Source organism: Sus scrofa, chromosome 5 (assembly GCF_000003025.6).
Source record: "Sus scrofa isolate TJ Tabasco breed Duroc chromosome 5, Sscrofa11.1, whole genome shotgun sequence".
Lineage (NCBI taxonomy): Eukaryota > Metazoa > Chordata > Mammalia > Artiodactyla > Suidae > Sus > Sus scrofa.
The window spans coordinates 26,961,716-26,974,449 of NC_010447.5; the positions used below are offsets into that span (position 1 = coordinate 26,961,716).

Sequence of the window (12,734 nt, forward strand, 5' to 3'; positions counted from 1 at the left end):
AAAATCAGAAATCATGAGCAGAGGTGTGTAAAAATGCAGGACACTGGAGATGAAATTGCAATTAAGAGAACAACACCTTAAAACAATCTCATATACATATAGACTCTTACATCAAAACTTCAGAATAACCGCAAACCAAAAATCTACAATTGATACACAAACAAGGAATCTCTGGAGAAGAAATATATCTCATAGTAAATAAGTGCATAATCCACCGTGAAGGGGGTCATTTGACATCATTCTTGGAATGCTGAAGTCTTCTTAGATCTAATTCTGATTTCCTCTCCATCAAAGAACTTATGATAATTATAATTAAATAATGCAACTGTATAATTAAATAATACAGTTCTCCAATTGTATTATTAATAACCATTTCTCTCCATGGTACAATGTAAAGTCTATAATGTCTTGCTTATCTCATCACCTAGAATGGTATAATGCCTATATTGAAGAATCAATAAGATGTAACAAATTGAGAGGACATATTTATATAGTTACACTGTTTTTTAACCAATTTATGCATTTTATATTTTACTTATTTTCAGAGAGTGTATTATTTTTGTTATTCTTATCAGTTGTTATTCTTTTTATTATGCTATATAAAATATTTAATGGTATATACAGCTTTCTTCTCTATAAGTTTTAGTTGCCTAACATACACAATTTTAATATAATGCTAATTTTTAAAGAAAAATTGAAATGTAATAGATAATACTAAATTGTAAATATGAAAGCCATACAAAATGGGATAAAGTATAGAATAAATTTCAAAAGAAAAAAAAAGACCATCAAGCTTAGTAGAAAAATAAAAACCCACCCAACTCCTAGATTGTGGAGCTAGAATGCTTGGTTTCAAATGTGGGTTCCGCCACTTGCTTCAATTCCTCATCTACAGAATGGGAATAATAATAATACCTACCTCATAGAGTTGTGAGGATCAAAATAATACTTTAAAGTGTTTAGAATCTGATTTAGCACTTTATAAGTGCTCGTTAAATAAAATATTGTGACTGTTATTTCTTTCTTGACTCTGAAAGCAACTAGTTAGGTCTACAAAATGACCTCATCAATCTGACATATAATTCAAATTGACATTGAACTTTTATACATCTTATCCTTTTACCTCATTACCTTGAACACGGTGCAAATGAAGAAGAGGTTATTTTATTTTGTTTCATGGATACAGATTTCGACATATTACCAATGCACTTTGAAAGGGAACTGAACAGCATGAGTGTGCCTGAGGTATCAGTCCTCAATTATATTTATAAACAATAGAGTATGTTTACCTTCAAAGTAACTTCTTCCAACAGTTTTATTGAGATATAATTTACACACCATTACAATTCATCCTGCCAACAGTGAAAAAGATTAGTTGTTTATTGATTGGTTATTATGTTCCAGGAATAGACACCATTGTCTTGCTTAATCTGCAGAAAAATTCTTTAACATAAGTATTACCTAATGACTAAACTATAAGTTAAATGCTTTGCAACTAGAGGTTGAAGTGAAGTTTTGAACATGAAGTCACTATTCTTCCCATACCATGCTGCCTCTCTTAGGAAAATACTACGCTCTCTTTCAGAGGTTGAGTGGGAAAGAAGGGAGGTGTGACCCTTTGATGATACTCATAGTTAAACAAATTATGTTTATTTTAACCTGTCAAAAGAAAAGTCAAATAGTACAAGCAATACAGTACCTGGAAGCTGTTTCAGAATTTCAAATCAAGGATAACACGAAAGTGCAAAATAGTATTATTTTAAAGGAAATAAGCAATCATAATGTTGCTATATGCAAATTATAATGCCAATATACATTACCGTAACTTGGAAGGGGTCAGCACTTCTTACTAGCATATTGCACCCATTTACTGCATTCCCACCAAATGAGTTATGGTAGAGGTCGAAAATAAGTAAAAAAAGAGAGATTATGTAGGAATTCTTATTCATCTTTAGCCTTTTCACATCACGTTATCTTAAAGTCAAATCTCTGGACATCTTCATGCTTGGAACTACTTAAGCAGTTTGCCACAATTCATTAATTAAACACATATTTAGGTAGTTCTTATGTGTTAGGCAGCATTGTGCTAGGCACCAGTTGTAAAAGGTTAAAAAAAAAAAAAAAAGCTAGCATAACCCAGTTTACCTTTTAGTTCAAGCTTTCATAAGGAGAAGTAATGGGTGTATTATAGTGAATAGACAGCCGACGGGTTGGGTATAAACTTGCCTGTCCACTTACGGCATGACCTTAGCATTTGATTTCTGAGACTCGATTTCCCCATTTATAAAGTAATTGGCGTCAAATAATAGGTATTATCTAGCTTCAGGTGTATACATTATGGGAAGATAAGAATATATGACTTCATAACATTGAGGAGAGTTTCTCGCCCATCTTTTCTCCCTTTAGTACCCGGCATTATTCGATATATATTTCACACCCTGTTCACTGAGGAACTGGAACATGTTTTTCATTGCAGCTTAGCTGCCAGGGTGTGCCTGGGGAGGCGTCACAAAGAGCCTATAAAAGGTCTCCACCTACAGCAATAGTAGAAGCGCAAGGAAGAGCCCAGAAAGAGCACTGCGGCTAAGCGTTCGGTTTCGGATTGTTCTCCATTTGGTCCAAAATTCATTGAGTTTAGGTTCTGCGACTCGCAACGAAAGACTCGAGTCACGGAGTTGCTGAAATCCTCTGCCATATTTTAGTCGTCCCCACGCCCCCCGCCTCGCCCCACCCTCAAGCGTGAGTGAATGCGCAAATAAGGGTTTTCAGGCGTCTGTGGGAAAGAGGGAGGGGAAGGCAGAAGTCGAGGATGGATCGGGCGGTAGCACCGCTCAAGCGAGAGAGGACCGAGGCCCTAGAGAGGAGACTTAAAACCAGGCGGTCCCCGGCCGGAGGAGGCCGAGGCGAGCTGCTGGACGGCGGGGGCCGATGGGGAGCAGCAGACCATGGCAATGCACTCACTCCGCCCGGAGCCAACTCTTGTCTGCAGGCGCACCCCCCCACCCTTACGTCTCTTTTGGTTTCGACCTGCTGACTGGGAGGGGCCGCGGGACGCCATTCCCACAATGCTCTGGAGCGTGCCGCCGCTGTCGCTGCCGCCTCCGCTACCGCTAGTGGAAGAAGATGGCGGAAGGCGGAGCGGCAGATCTGGACATCCAGCGGTCTGACATCGCGACGCTGCTCAAAACCTCCCTCCGGAAAGGAGACACCTGGTAAGGGAAAGCGACTGAGATGGCTGTGGTTGCCCGAGGGTGGTGGAGAACTGGGCGGGAACTGCGGGCTGGTGTCTTTCGCTGGTGACAGGTGCGGGCAGGTCCGGCGGCGGCCGCCTTCGGGCAGCAGGATTTTGGCCGCTCCGGAAAGATTGGGGCAAAGATCGGACCTGAAATGAGGGCCGGGGTTCGTGGCTCGTCGGGGCATGCTGGGAGCCTTGCGGGGAGCGGCGGCGGCGGCTCGTGCAGTTCTCTTCGTCCTTTTTCCTCTGGTAGTGCCGCTCCCACCTCAGGCCTTCCCAAAGGATAGGTTACAGTCGTTGGGTGCGAGTCTCTTAATGTTTGACAGGTCTTGGTCCCACGGTGGATCGCGATCTCACCCTCTTTACTTCTTTAGTCATTTCCTTTCCCGGCATTGTCGACATCCAAGTTCCCTGTTCTGATTCTCGTATTCTTCCGGGAGGCCGACTGCAGGATGTCTGCGGTTCGTACTGCACAGGTGGCATGTGTCAGGGCGCCACTTAAGAGAGAGGAACCTTAGTTTCTGGTTCCTTGTCAAAAGGAGGGAGAGGAGTCGGGAACCTTAGGCTTCTGAGTGATAGATACCACGTGGTCCTGTGCTTTAGTGGAGGCTGGATAGACTCCGGCAGCGTTTCTTTTAGAAGTGCAGCCTTTCCCTCCGGTTTGAAGGATAACATAGGCCTGCAAAATGTAGATAAGTCTACTTGAGGCTTAAGTCACTTGCTAACATTCAAACTTATGAAATACGAAATGCTACAGTTTGAAATACTGAACGAAGTATTTGGTGATTTTAATGTTTGTGGGCCATATCAAGTGATATCCAGAATAACTTCAGTTATGTGAATATGTAACACAAATGCTGTGTTTTATTAGGAAGGCTAATGTACTGCTTTATTACAATAAAAATTTTCACTTCCCATCTTCACCGTAACAGTGGCATATAATTTGCGGAGTGTTTTTTCGTTTACTCAATATTGCTTAGTGGAAGGAGCCTAAGATTTAGACCCGCGTTAGGTTACCTTTCCACCACTTAACTTGCAGTATGACTTTGAGGAAGGTTAATTTAAACCATTGCACCTTCGTATCTTCATCTATGAAGTGGACAAGAATAATTTCATTATAGGAGTTTACTTGACTTCAGTGAAATGTTCTAAAAGATTTTCTGTTTATGAGAAATTAAATCTTAGTTATCTTATCACTGTCATTTCTGATAAAATGCCAAGGTATTAGGATCATTTTCAAGTAAGCTAAATAGATGGCAGACATGGGACTTGAATTTTAATACTTTGATGTAAGTCTTGGTACTTTTATCCTACTTTGTTAGGCTGCATACTATGTTTATATGATCCCTGAGGGTGTAAATATATTTTTGTTGCATTACAGAAAAAAAAAAATCAGACTTAAAAATCATTGTTGTGCATATTGGAGTGTTCTTCCAATGTGTGCCTCCAGGCGTTTATTACTGTGGGGAAATTGGACTTTTCCTAGGACATTTATGTTTGCCTTGCCCTATGGATCCTTACAGATGAAATGAATGCTTGCTTCTTATTGTTTGTTAAAGGGCACTTTAGGGAGTTCCCTGGTGATCTAGTGATTAGGACTTGGCACTTGCACTGTTGCAGCCCAGGGTCCAATCCCTGATCTGGGAATCCCACTGAATGCTGAAAAAAAAAAAAAAAAGAACTTAAAAAATTTCAGATTCTTAATTTACTTTGCCTGTTACCACCTCATAAAAAGATAAATGTAGATTTCCACAAAATAGAAATCTAAAATTTAGAGATACTTATTTGGATATTACTTATGTTTATTGGGTTTAATGTTGTGTTGACATTAAATGTTGTATTAACATTGGTATACTGTGTAATAATTGGTGGTGTTGACACTGCAGGATGTTAGGAGTACTATGTGTATTATGAACATTAAACTTTAAAATTCAGCATTTTTGTTTTTTGCCAAAGTTACTGTAAATCATTTTAAAGATCTCTTTAAAAGAGCAAATACAAGAAGTCTATACATTTGAGTCATTTCAGTGCTTTCATTTGAAAGAAAAGGAAACTGAAAACCAGATATTTAGGTAACAGCAGAATGTGCAAATGTTGATCCTCACAATTAATTTCCCCTCTTATTTAAAGGAAAAAATGAATAAACAAGATGATACTGGGATGCTGCAGAAACTAGTTTGGTTTATATATGAGCCAGTTACTTGGAGGTGAAACCTGCCCAAAAAGGAATTATCAGAAGTTTGATTCAGAGTTTAAGAAGAGTAATTTGATAAGCACAAATTTGATAATGTATCCATGAGTACAGAACTGGTAAAGATGCTTAATAAATTAGTTGTAACTTGGGCTCATGTTTTTTGAACTCATTAAAACTTGTTAAAAACTTCTTTCTGTTTTTAATGTCTTTTTAAAAAATCATTGGATTAGTCATTTGGGGGTATTTGAACAAATCCTGTGTGCTACTCTTGAAACCAGCCATATGCAAATGGAACATTGTTTTAATATCTGTATATAACCATCTTGGAAAGACTGATTAGACTATTGAGGAAAAAATGGTAGGTTTACCACGAGTTTATTCTTGAAATTTTAATACTCATATTTGATGTTATAGTCAAATGTATTCAAATGAATGAATTTTCTTAATTAGGTTGTGAGCACTTCGCCGATAAGGGCTACCTCTTAGTACTCTAGAAATTAATGCTAACACCTGGTAAAGGATAATGATTTGATTCTGTGTGAATAACAGAATTTCTCTTTATCTGTAAATAGTGAATGATTTTTATCTGCAAACTGACTGTCTAAGATGAAAATAAGTTAACACATGTCTCCGATGAGGAGAAACAAACCTTATATTTGGTAGTAGGCTTCATGGTGACAGAAAGTCCAAATTGATGCAAGAGAGTTATACTTGTTAAAAAGATTAGGTGTAAAAGTAACACTGATCTGCATCAGGAGTAAAGCAGTGGTCTTATAATGCTGTATCTTGATCTGTGTTTCAACTCCAAGGAGAGATTCAGAAAACCATGAACAGACTGTTAAAATGTAGGACCCGTAGAAAAAGGATAAAGGAACTAGAGATGTTTAGCTTAGAATGAATAAAAGATAATTTTCAGATACGTGGTAATTTCTCCTAAGATAAAAGGGAAATTTGCTTAAAGTACATTGCATGTAAGTGTATTAGGGATGGAGGGACCTATTGAAGGGAGTGATGGTTAAATGAATAAATGTGCAAATGTACAAAAACAAATTGTGGCTTATAGAATACTCTGAAAATTTCTTTAAAATAGATTTATTATGAGTAAATAGATGATTATGAATCACCAGAATTACTGTTTTATTTCCCTATTTTCATTAAATGTTATTCATCTACTAATCATTTTCACTAACTTGTATATTCAAAACTAATTTTGTAAAATTTGCATGTCATTTTTGTGTAAACCCTCACTCATAGCTGTAGTAGGTTTGGAGAGTAGCTTTAATTTGCATTTATAGTCACTTAAAATATGTATATTTTTGTTTCAGTAAATTACCAAGGTTTTTAGATAGGAGAGACATTGATTTCAGTTTTAGAGCTTTCCTTCCATTCCTACTCTTTTACTTAGAAGTCTTTGAGGCTTTTTTTTTTTTAATGGCTGCACCTGGGGCATATGGACGTTCGCAGGCTGGGAACTGAATCTAAGCTACAGCTGCAGCTGAGCTGTGGCAATGCAGGATCCTTAACCCACTGCATTGGGCACTGGGAGGGGATCGAACCCATGCCTCCGAAGCTGCCTGAGGCACTGCATTCATATTCTTAACCCACTGCACCACAGCAGGAAGATGAAGACTTTATTTTATATGGTCCCCTATGTTTGTGCAACTTTGATTCACACTAACAGAAAATAATCTTACAATAAAAAGTCAGTTAATAATGTAAATGAAGACTGTTAATCAATAAAAACATCAAATTGTTTCGTGTGTACCTGCTAAGAAGTTTTTATGTTACTGTTAACTTTAGTTGTACCAAAGTGTTTACCACTAAATTAGGATATGTATTACATCATTTGCAGGAAATGAAACTAGAAAGCAAACTGTTTTTTAGTGTTGGTAGATTGGTTGAAAGTAAGGACAGAAAAAGAGACTTTAAAGCATATTTTTCACATTTTAGCTGCTTTTAAAATTGAGAAAAGCAGTTTTTCCTAATTTAATCCTTTCCATAAATTTTAAAATCCGTAAGTTGTTAGTGAAGCCAAGATTAATGAACCCTACTGGCCAAGAATATCCAGAGGTTTAGTCACTGATTTCATTTATCTACTTGGTGACTTTTAGGCTTTATTTTTTCCTAAGTCATACCATTTTTTTTTCATTAGCACATAATTAGGTATTAAATAGATGGCCTTTTTACAAAATATCTTTGTGACAGTTATTAATCTTGCTTGCATATAAGTATAATAAGAAAAAATTAGTTTGTCAGGGCAGGACCTATCACATTACATTTAAAAACACTGTGCTAGGTACTGTTTAAGTACTTACATATGTTAACTTACTTACTCATCACCACAATTCTAGGGCATTAGAATGTAAATGTGCTCTAATGCACCTTTGCGAGAATAGGGATTTGCTCTAATAAGCTCAAAGAGGTGTCACCTAGTGGCATAACTGGAATTTGAACTCAAGTAGTCTGGGGCTTTAATTCAGGCCTTAAAATTACTGTACTACACCGCATTTTAGTTTAAAGATGAATTTTAAAAGGTAGTTCACTTTTTTTTTTTTTTTAATGGGCATTCTTTTCTCTTTAAATTGAGTCTCTTTTATGTTTAGCAGCAGCATTCTACCATTTGATCCCACACTTCTCTCTTGTGGCTCTTCAGTTTAGATATGGTAGAAAAGCTTAACATCTTGCTTTTGGAAATCAAAATAGGTGATTGAATATAAAGAATTAATTTATTAATAGGTGATTAACTGAGTATATAGAATAAATGCTATTTTCATCCAAAAGCACTTTTAAACAAAAGAAACTAGGGTCATTTATTGCTTAGATTTGGTGGTTTTAATTGTTTATCAGTACTCATAAGCAGTTATTAGAGGCCATATGGCCCCTTCTCATATAGTTTTACAGAAACAGCATATCACGCAGATAGAAAGAGCTTATAGAATATTTTGTTTTAGTTCTCTGCCCATATTTTAGAAGTATATGCTTTACAGTAAACCACCAATACATAAGGCTCATTTTTCCAATGAAGAATTCATAGGAACAGCCCAGCTCAGAAAATACGAATATGAAAGTTTGGTATTTTTGTTCTATGTTTACTAACTTTCTGTAAATTTTCAAAGTACATTTGAATGAAGACAATAGAGGGTACATAACCATGTTAATACCTCTTTAACATCTTCCTGAAAACTGACAGTCCATGTATGTCACTGCTGATAAAACAGTTTTGCCATGTTAGTCATCATATATATTCATTTTATTAAATGAGTTTAGAGTGATTTCTCTTTTCCTTGCTTTGAGAATCACTTCACTGAAAACAAAAATTATTATTGATAAAAAATTGAAACCAAGAAGTGTATTGGCAGGATGATAAAGGGCAGGTTGAGAACTACTAATGAAAGTATTTACGTTCATTATCTGGTTGGATTCTCAAAATAAGGATCAAATTAGGTATCTATATTCCTTTCTTATAGATGAGAAATCTGAGCTCAGAGAAATCCGTTGGTTTGTCTGTGGTTCACAGGTGATAATACCACCACTAGTGAACACTGATTGAATGCGTACTCTGTGCCAGCCACTATTCTAAAACTAAATGTCTTATACTTGTGCAGCCATTAAAAAACAAGTGCTCTTATTTACCTCATTTTACAGATGATTGATGATTTCAGAGTTGGTGTTTAAAATATTATTTAAGTATCTGGTTTACAACGATATAAAATACTGAATTCTACCAGTATCTCCTTAGTATTAAAAGTGTTTTGTGCAGTTTCTACTCAGATGTAATTGAAACAGTATTTCATAGCCATTAAACTATTTCTTCTTAGTCTCCATGTAGAATTTTTCAACAGTTACTAGTTTTTTTCCTTTCCTGAGTAATGTCAGTTCAGTTTGTGCCTTTTGTTTTCATTTCTTTTAGTCACCGCTGTCATTCACACTCTGTATCTTACATTTATCCCTTTGAAGTTGTTTCTCGAGAGTCTGCTCTGCCTATAAACAAGGGACCATAGTTGCTTTCAGTTTTATCGTCCAGTTTATGCAGAAGTCACTACTGAAAAAAACCTAGAATAAGATTGATTAGAAGTAAGTGATCTCAGTTTTGGATACAGATTAAAATGATGTATCTGAGGGAACTATCAAGAATGGCTCCACAAAAAGAAGTAAGGAAGCTCAGATTCTAATATAAGAAAGAAAACCTCTGTAGGATTAACCTATATTTGGTTATGCCTAGAATACTTTTACTGCTTTCGTCAGTAAGATTCTGCATGGTTTCCTTGTAGCTCTCCAGCAAGAAAAAGGAGGGTAATGACTACTTTTTCTTCTTCATGCAGAGGAGAGCTAAGAATGCTGTCCCTTCCACTCTCCTTTTAGAAGACCCAGATATTATTACTGTGATAATTCCTCTTAGTTTGGGAAAATTCAAGTGGCCATAGAAAGGACTTCCTTTGTGAAAGAAGTCAAAGGCTCTCACAAATCCAAAGTGGCTTTGAGATGGGGCTATTCTAAATTTTAGAGAGCCAGTTAAGTCAAAACCTGGGAGCACTAGAGACAAAATTACTTGAGTGAAAAGAGCATTAAGTTCTTGTAGTAAAAAACAAAAAGATTAAGAATGACAAGGTGGAGTTCAGTCATGGCTCAGTAGTAATGAGTCCAGCTAGTAAACATGAGGACATGGGTTTGATCCCTGGCCTTGCTCAGTGGGTTAAGTATCCAGCATTGCTGTGAGCTGTGGTGTAGATCGCAGATGTGGCTCAGATCCCTAGTTGCTGTGGCTGTTGTATAGGCCAGAACCTGGAGCTCCTGTTTGGCCCTTAGCCTGGGAACTTCCATATGCCACGGGTACAGCCCTAAAAAAGACCAAAAAAAAAAAAAAAAAAAAAAAAAAAGAATGATAAGGGTGATACTTATATATTTATCATGTTGTGCATTACATCCCTAGTGCTTATTTAATATGAGTTTGTTTGGTTGGTTGTTAATGAAGTATAATTGTCCTACACTATGTTACTTCCTGTTACACAACATGGTGATTTGATATTTCTGTATATTTCAAAATGATTACCATGATAAGTCTAGTTATGATCTTTCACCATACAGGGATATTACATAATTATTGACTGTATTTCCCGTATTGTGCATTTCATACTCGTGACTCATTTATTTTGCAACTAGAATTTATACGTCTTAATCTTCCTCACCTATTTGTTTCCTGCCCCCCCCCAACCTTCTTTCCCTTTACCAACTAGGGGTTCTCTGTATCTGAGACTCTTTTTCTGTTTTGTTATGTTTGTTCATTTTTTAGATTCTACGTATAAGTGAAATCAAACATACTTGTCTTTCTGACTTATTTCTCTTAGCATAATACCTTCTATGTCCATGTTGTCACAAATGACAAGGTTTAGTTCTTTGTTGTGTCTGAGTAATATTCTACTATAACATTGCCATATGTTATATACAAAAGTTGTTAAGAGGGTAACTCCTAAGAGTTCTCATCATAAGAAATTTTTTTCTAATTAATTTGTATCTATATGAGTAATAGATGTTCCATAAACTTATTGTGGTATCATTTCATGATATATGTTAAGTCAAATCATTACACCGTACATCTTAAACTTATTATTGCTGTATATTAGTAATATCTCGATAAAACTAGGAGAAAGAAAAAAGAATGATAAGGGTTAAATGATCATGGTAATTTTGATTGCTTTATGTTGTTTAGCAGTGTAACAGCTTGACAAAGTTAACAGTTTAATCAGGGGATTTATCTTTGCTATAGATGGAAAATTTATTTTTATAAATTTGAATGGATTTTAAGCTGAAAAAGTTTTTGATTCTCAGGAGAGATATAGCTGAGTGTTTATATACATTGTATAGTTGTATCTGTGATTACAAGAAATACCACCTAGTTATCATGTTAAGAGCTTTTTGTATGTATAAGTGAAAGTGTTCTCATTTTACAGGTTCAGATTCTGAAGTACAGTGTTAAGTGCACATTGTGATATTCTTAGTGGTAGAGCAGAGATTCTGACTTAGGCAGTCAACTGTAAAGCCTGCATTTTATTTAATTTAATTTAATTTTATTTTATTTTATTTTGGCTTCACCTGCACCATGCAGAAGTTCCCAGGCCAGGGATTGAGCCCAAGCCACAAGGCTGGATACTTAACCTGCTAAGACACCAGGGAACTCCTAAAGCGTACATTTTAAGCTGTACTGCCTGCCTATGAGTGATAAGCTATATACCATTTTATGGAAGCAATTTTCTGAGGGGCGAATACTTGGAAGTATTAAAATCAAGAAGTGACACCTTTTTTTTGGCCTTGCCTGCAGTATATGGAGCTCCCAGGCCAGGGATCAACCTGCAGAACAGCAGCCACCTGAGCTGCTGCAGTAACACCACCAGATAATTAACCTGCTACACCACAAGGCAACCTCCTAAAGAGTGACAGCTTTGTCAAATTAGTAAAACACTATGTTTATCTATTATCCGTATGAGGTACCCTATAGAGTTTTCTAGGTCTTCCTGGTTTAGCATTCTAGTCTTTCTGATTAAGCTCTTTGATAGAAATGGTGGTTCCTATTTCCTGCAAATTATTCCTGCCTTATAAGACTTTGCGCATCATTCATATTATTTCCAATATGTTTTACAAAGTCCTGACTTTAACTCACTGCTAACGCAATCTCTGTAAAATCATCCCTAGTAATCCCATCTGGATATATGGCCCTTTCACCCTTAAGATAAAAACTTTATTGTGATATAATTCATATATAATTCACCACCAACTTGATCTATACAATTTACTGGATTGGTTATACTCGCAGAGTTGTGCAGCCATCACTGTAGTCAATTTTGGAAAGTTTTTATCCCTGAAAGAAACCCCATATCTATTAGCAGCCTCTACCTTCCCCCATTTTGCCCCAAATCTCCATTCTTGGCAGCTACTAATCTATTTTCCATACTATAAATTTGCCTTCTGTATATTTCTTGTAAATAGAATCATTTAATATGTGTGACTCTTTTGTCTGCTTCATTCATTTAATACATGATTTTTTGTGTGTATCAGTACCTCATTTCTTTTTATTGCCAAAAAATGTTCGATTGCATAGGTATACCACATTGAATTTATCCCTTCATCAGTTGATAGACATCTGGGTTATTTACACTTTTTGGGTGTTACAAATAATCCTGCTCTGAATATTTGTGTGCAAGTTATCGTCTGGACATAAGTTTCATTTCTCTTGGGTTTATACCTAGGAATGGAATTGCTGAGTCTATATATATATTTTGAGGAGCTGATATATTCTTTTACAAAGCAGTT

The 12,734-nt window shown here is 36.2% G+C and overlaps 1 protein-coding gene across 7 annotated transcripts in view; it reads left to right on the forward strand.

The window, feature by feature from the left end:
• The window catches only part of USP15 (ubiquitin specific peptidase 15), a 118,170-nt gene continuing 108,100 nt past the window's right edge, over nt 2,665-12,734 (forward strand). For 4 of the 7 annotated variants that reach the window (XR_002343998.1, XM_021091920.1, XM_021091921.1 and 1 more), the window contains exon 1: nt 2,800-3,212. Coding sequence is in view for 6 of the 7 variants with exons in the window: in XM_021091920.1 (XP_020947579.1) it covers nt 3,124-3,212 (89 nt within the window). In the remaining variant the exon portion in view is untranslated. Of the gene's footprint in view, nt 3,213-12,734 lie in introns of all 7 variants that reach the window. The other 3 variants (XM_003481646.4, XM_021091919.1, XM_003126341.6) reach the window with 2 other exon arrangements.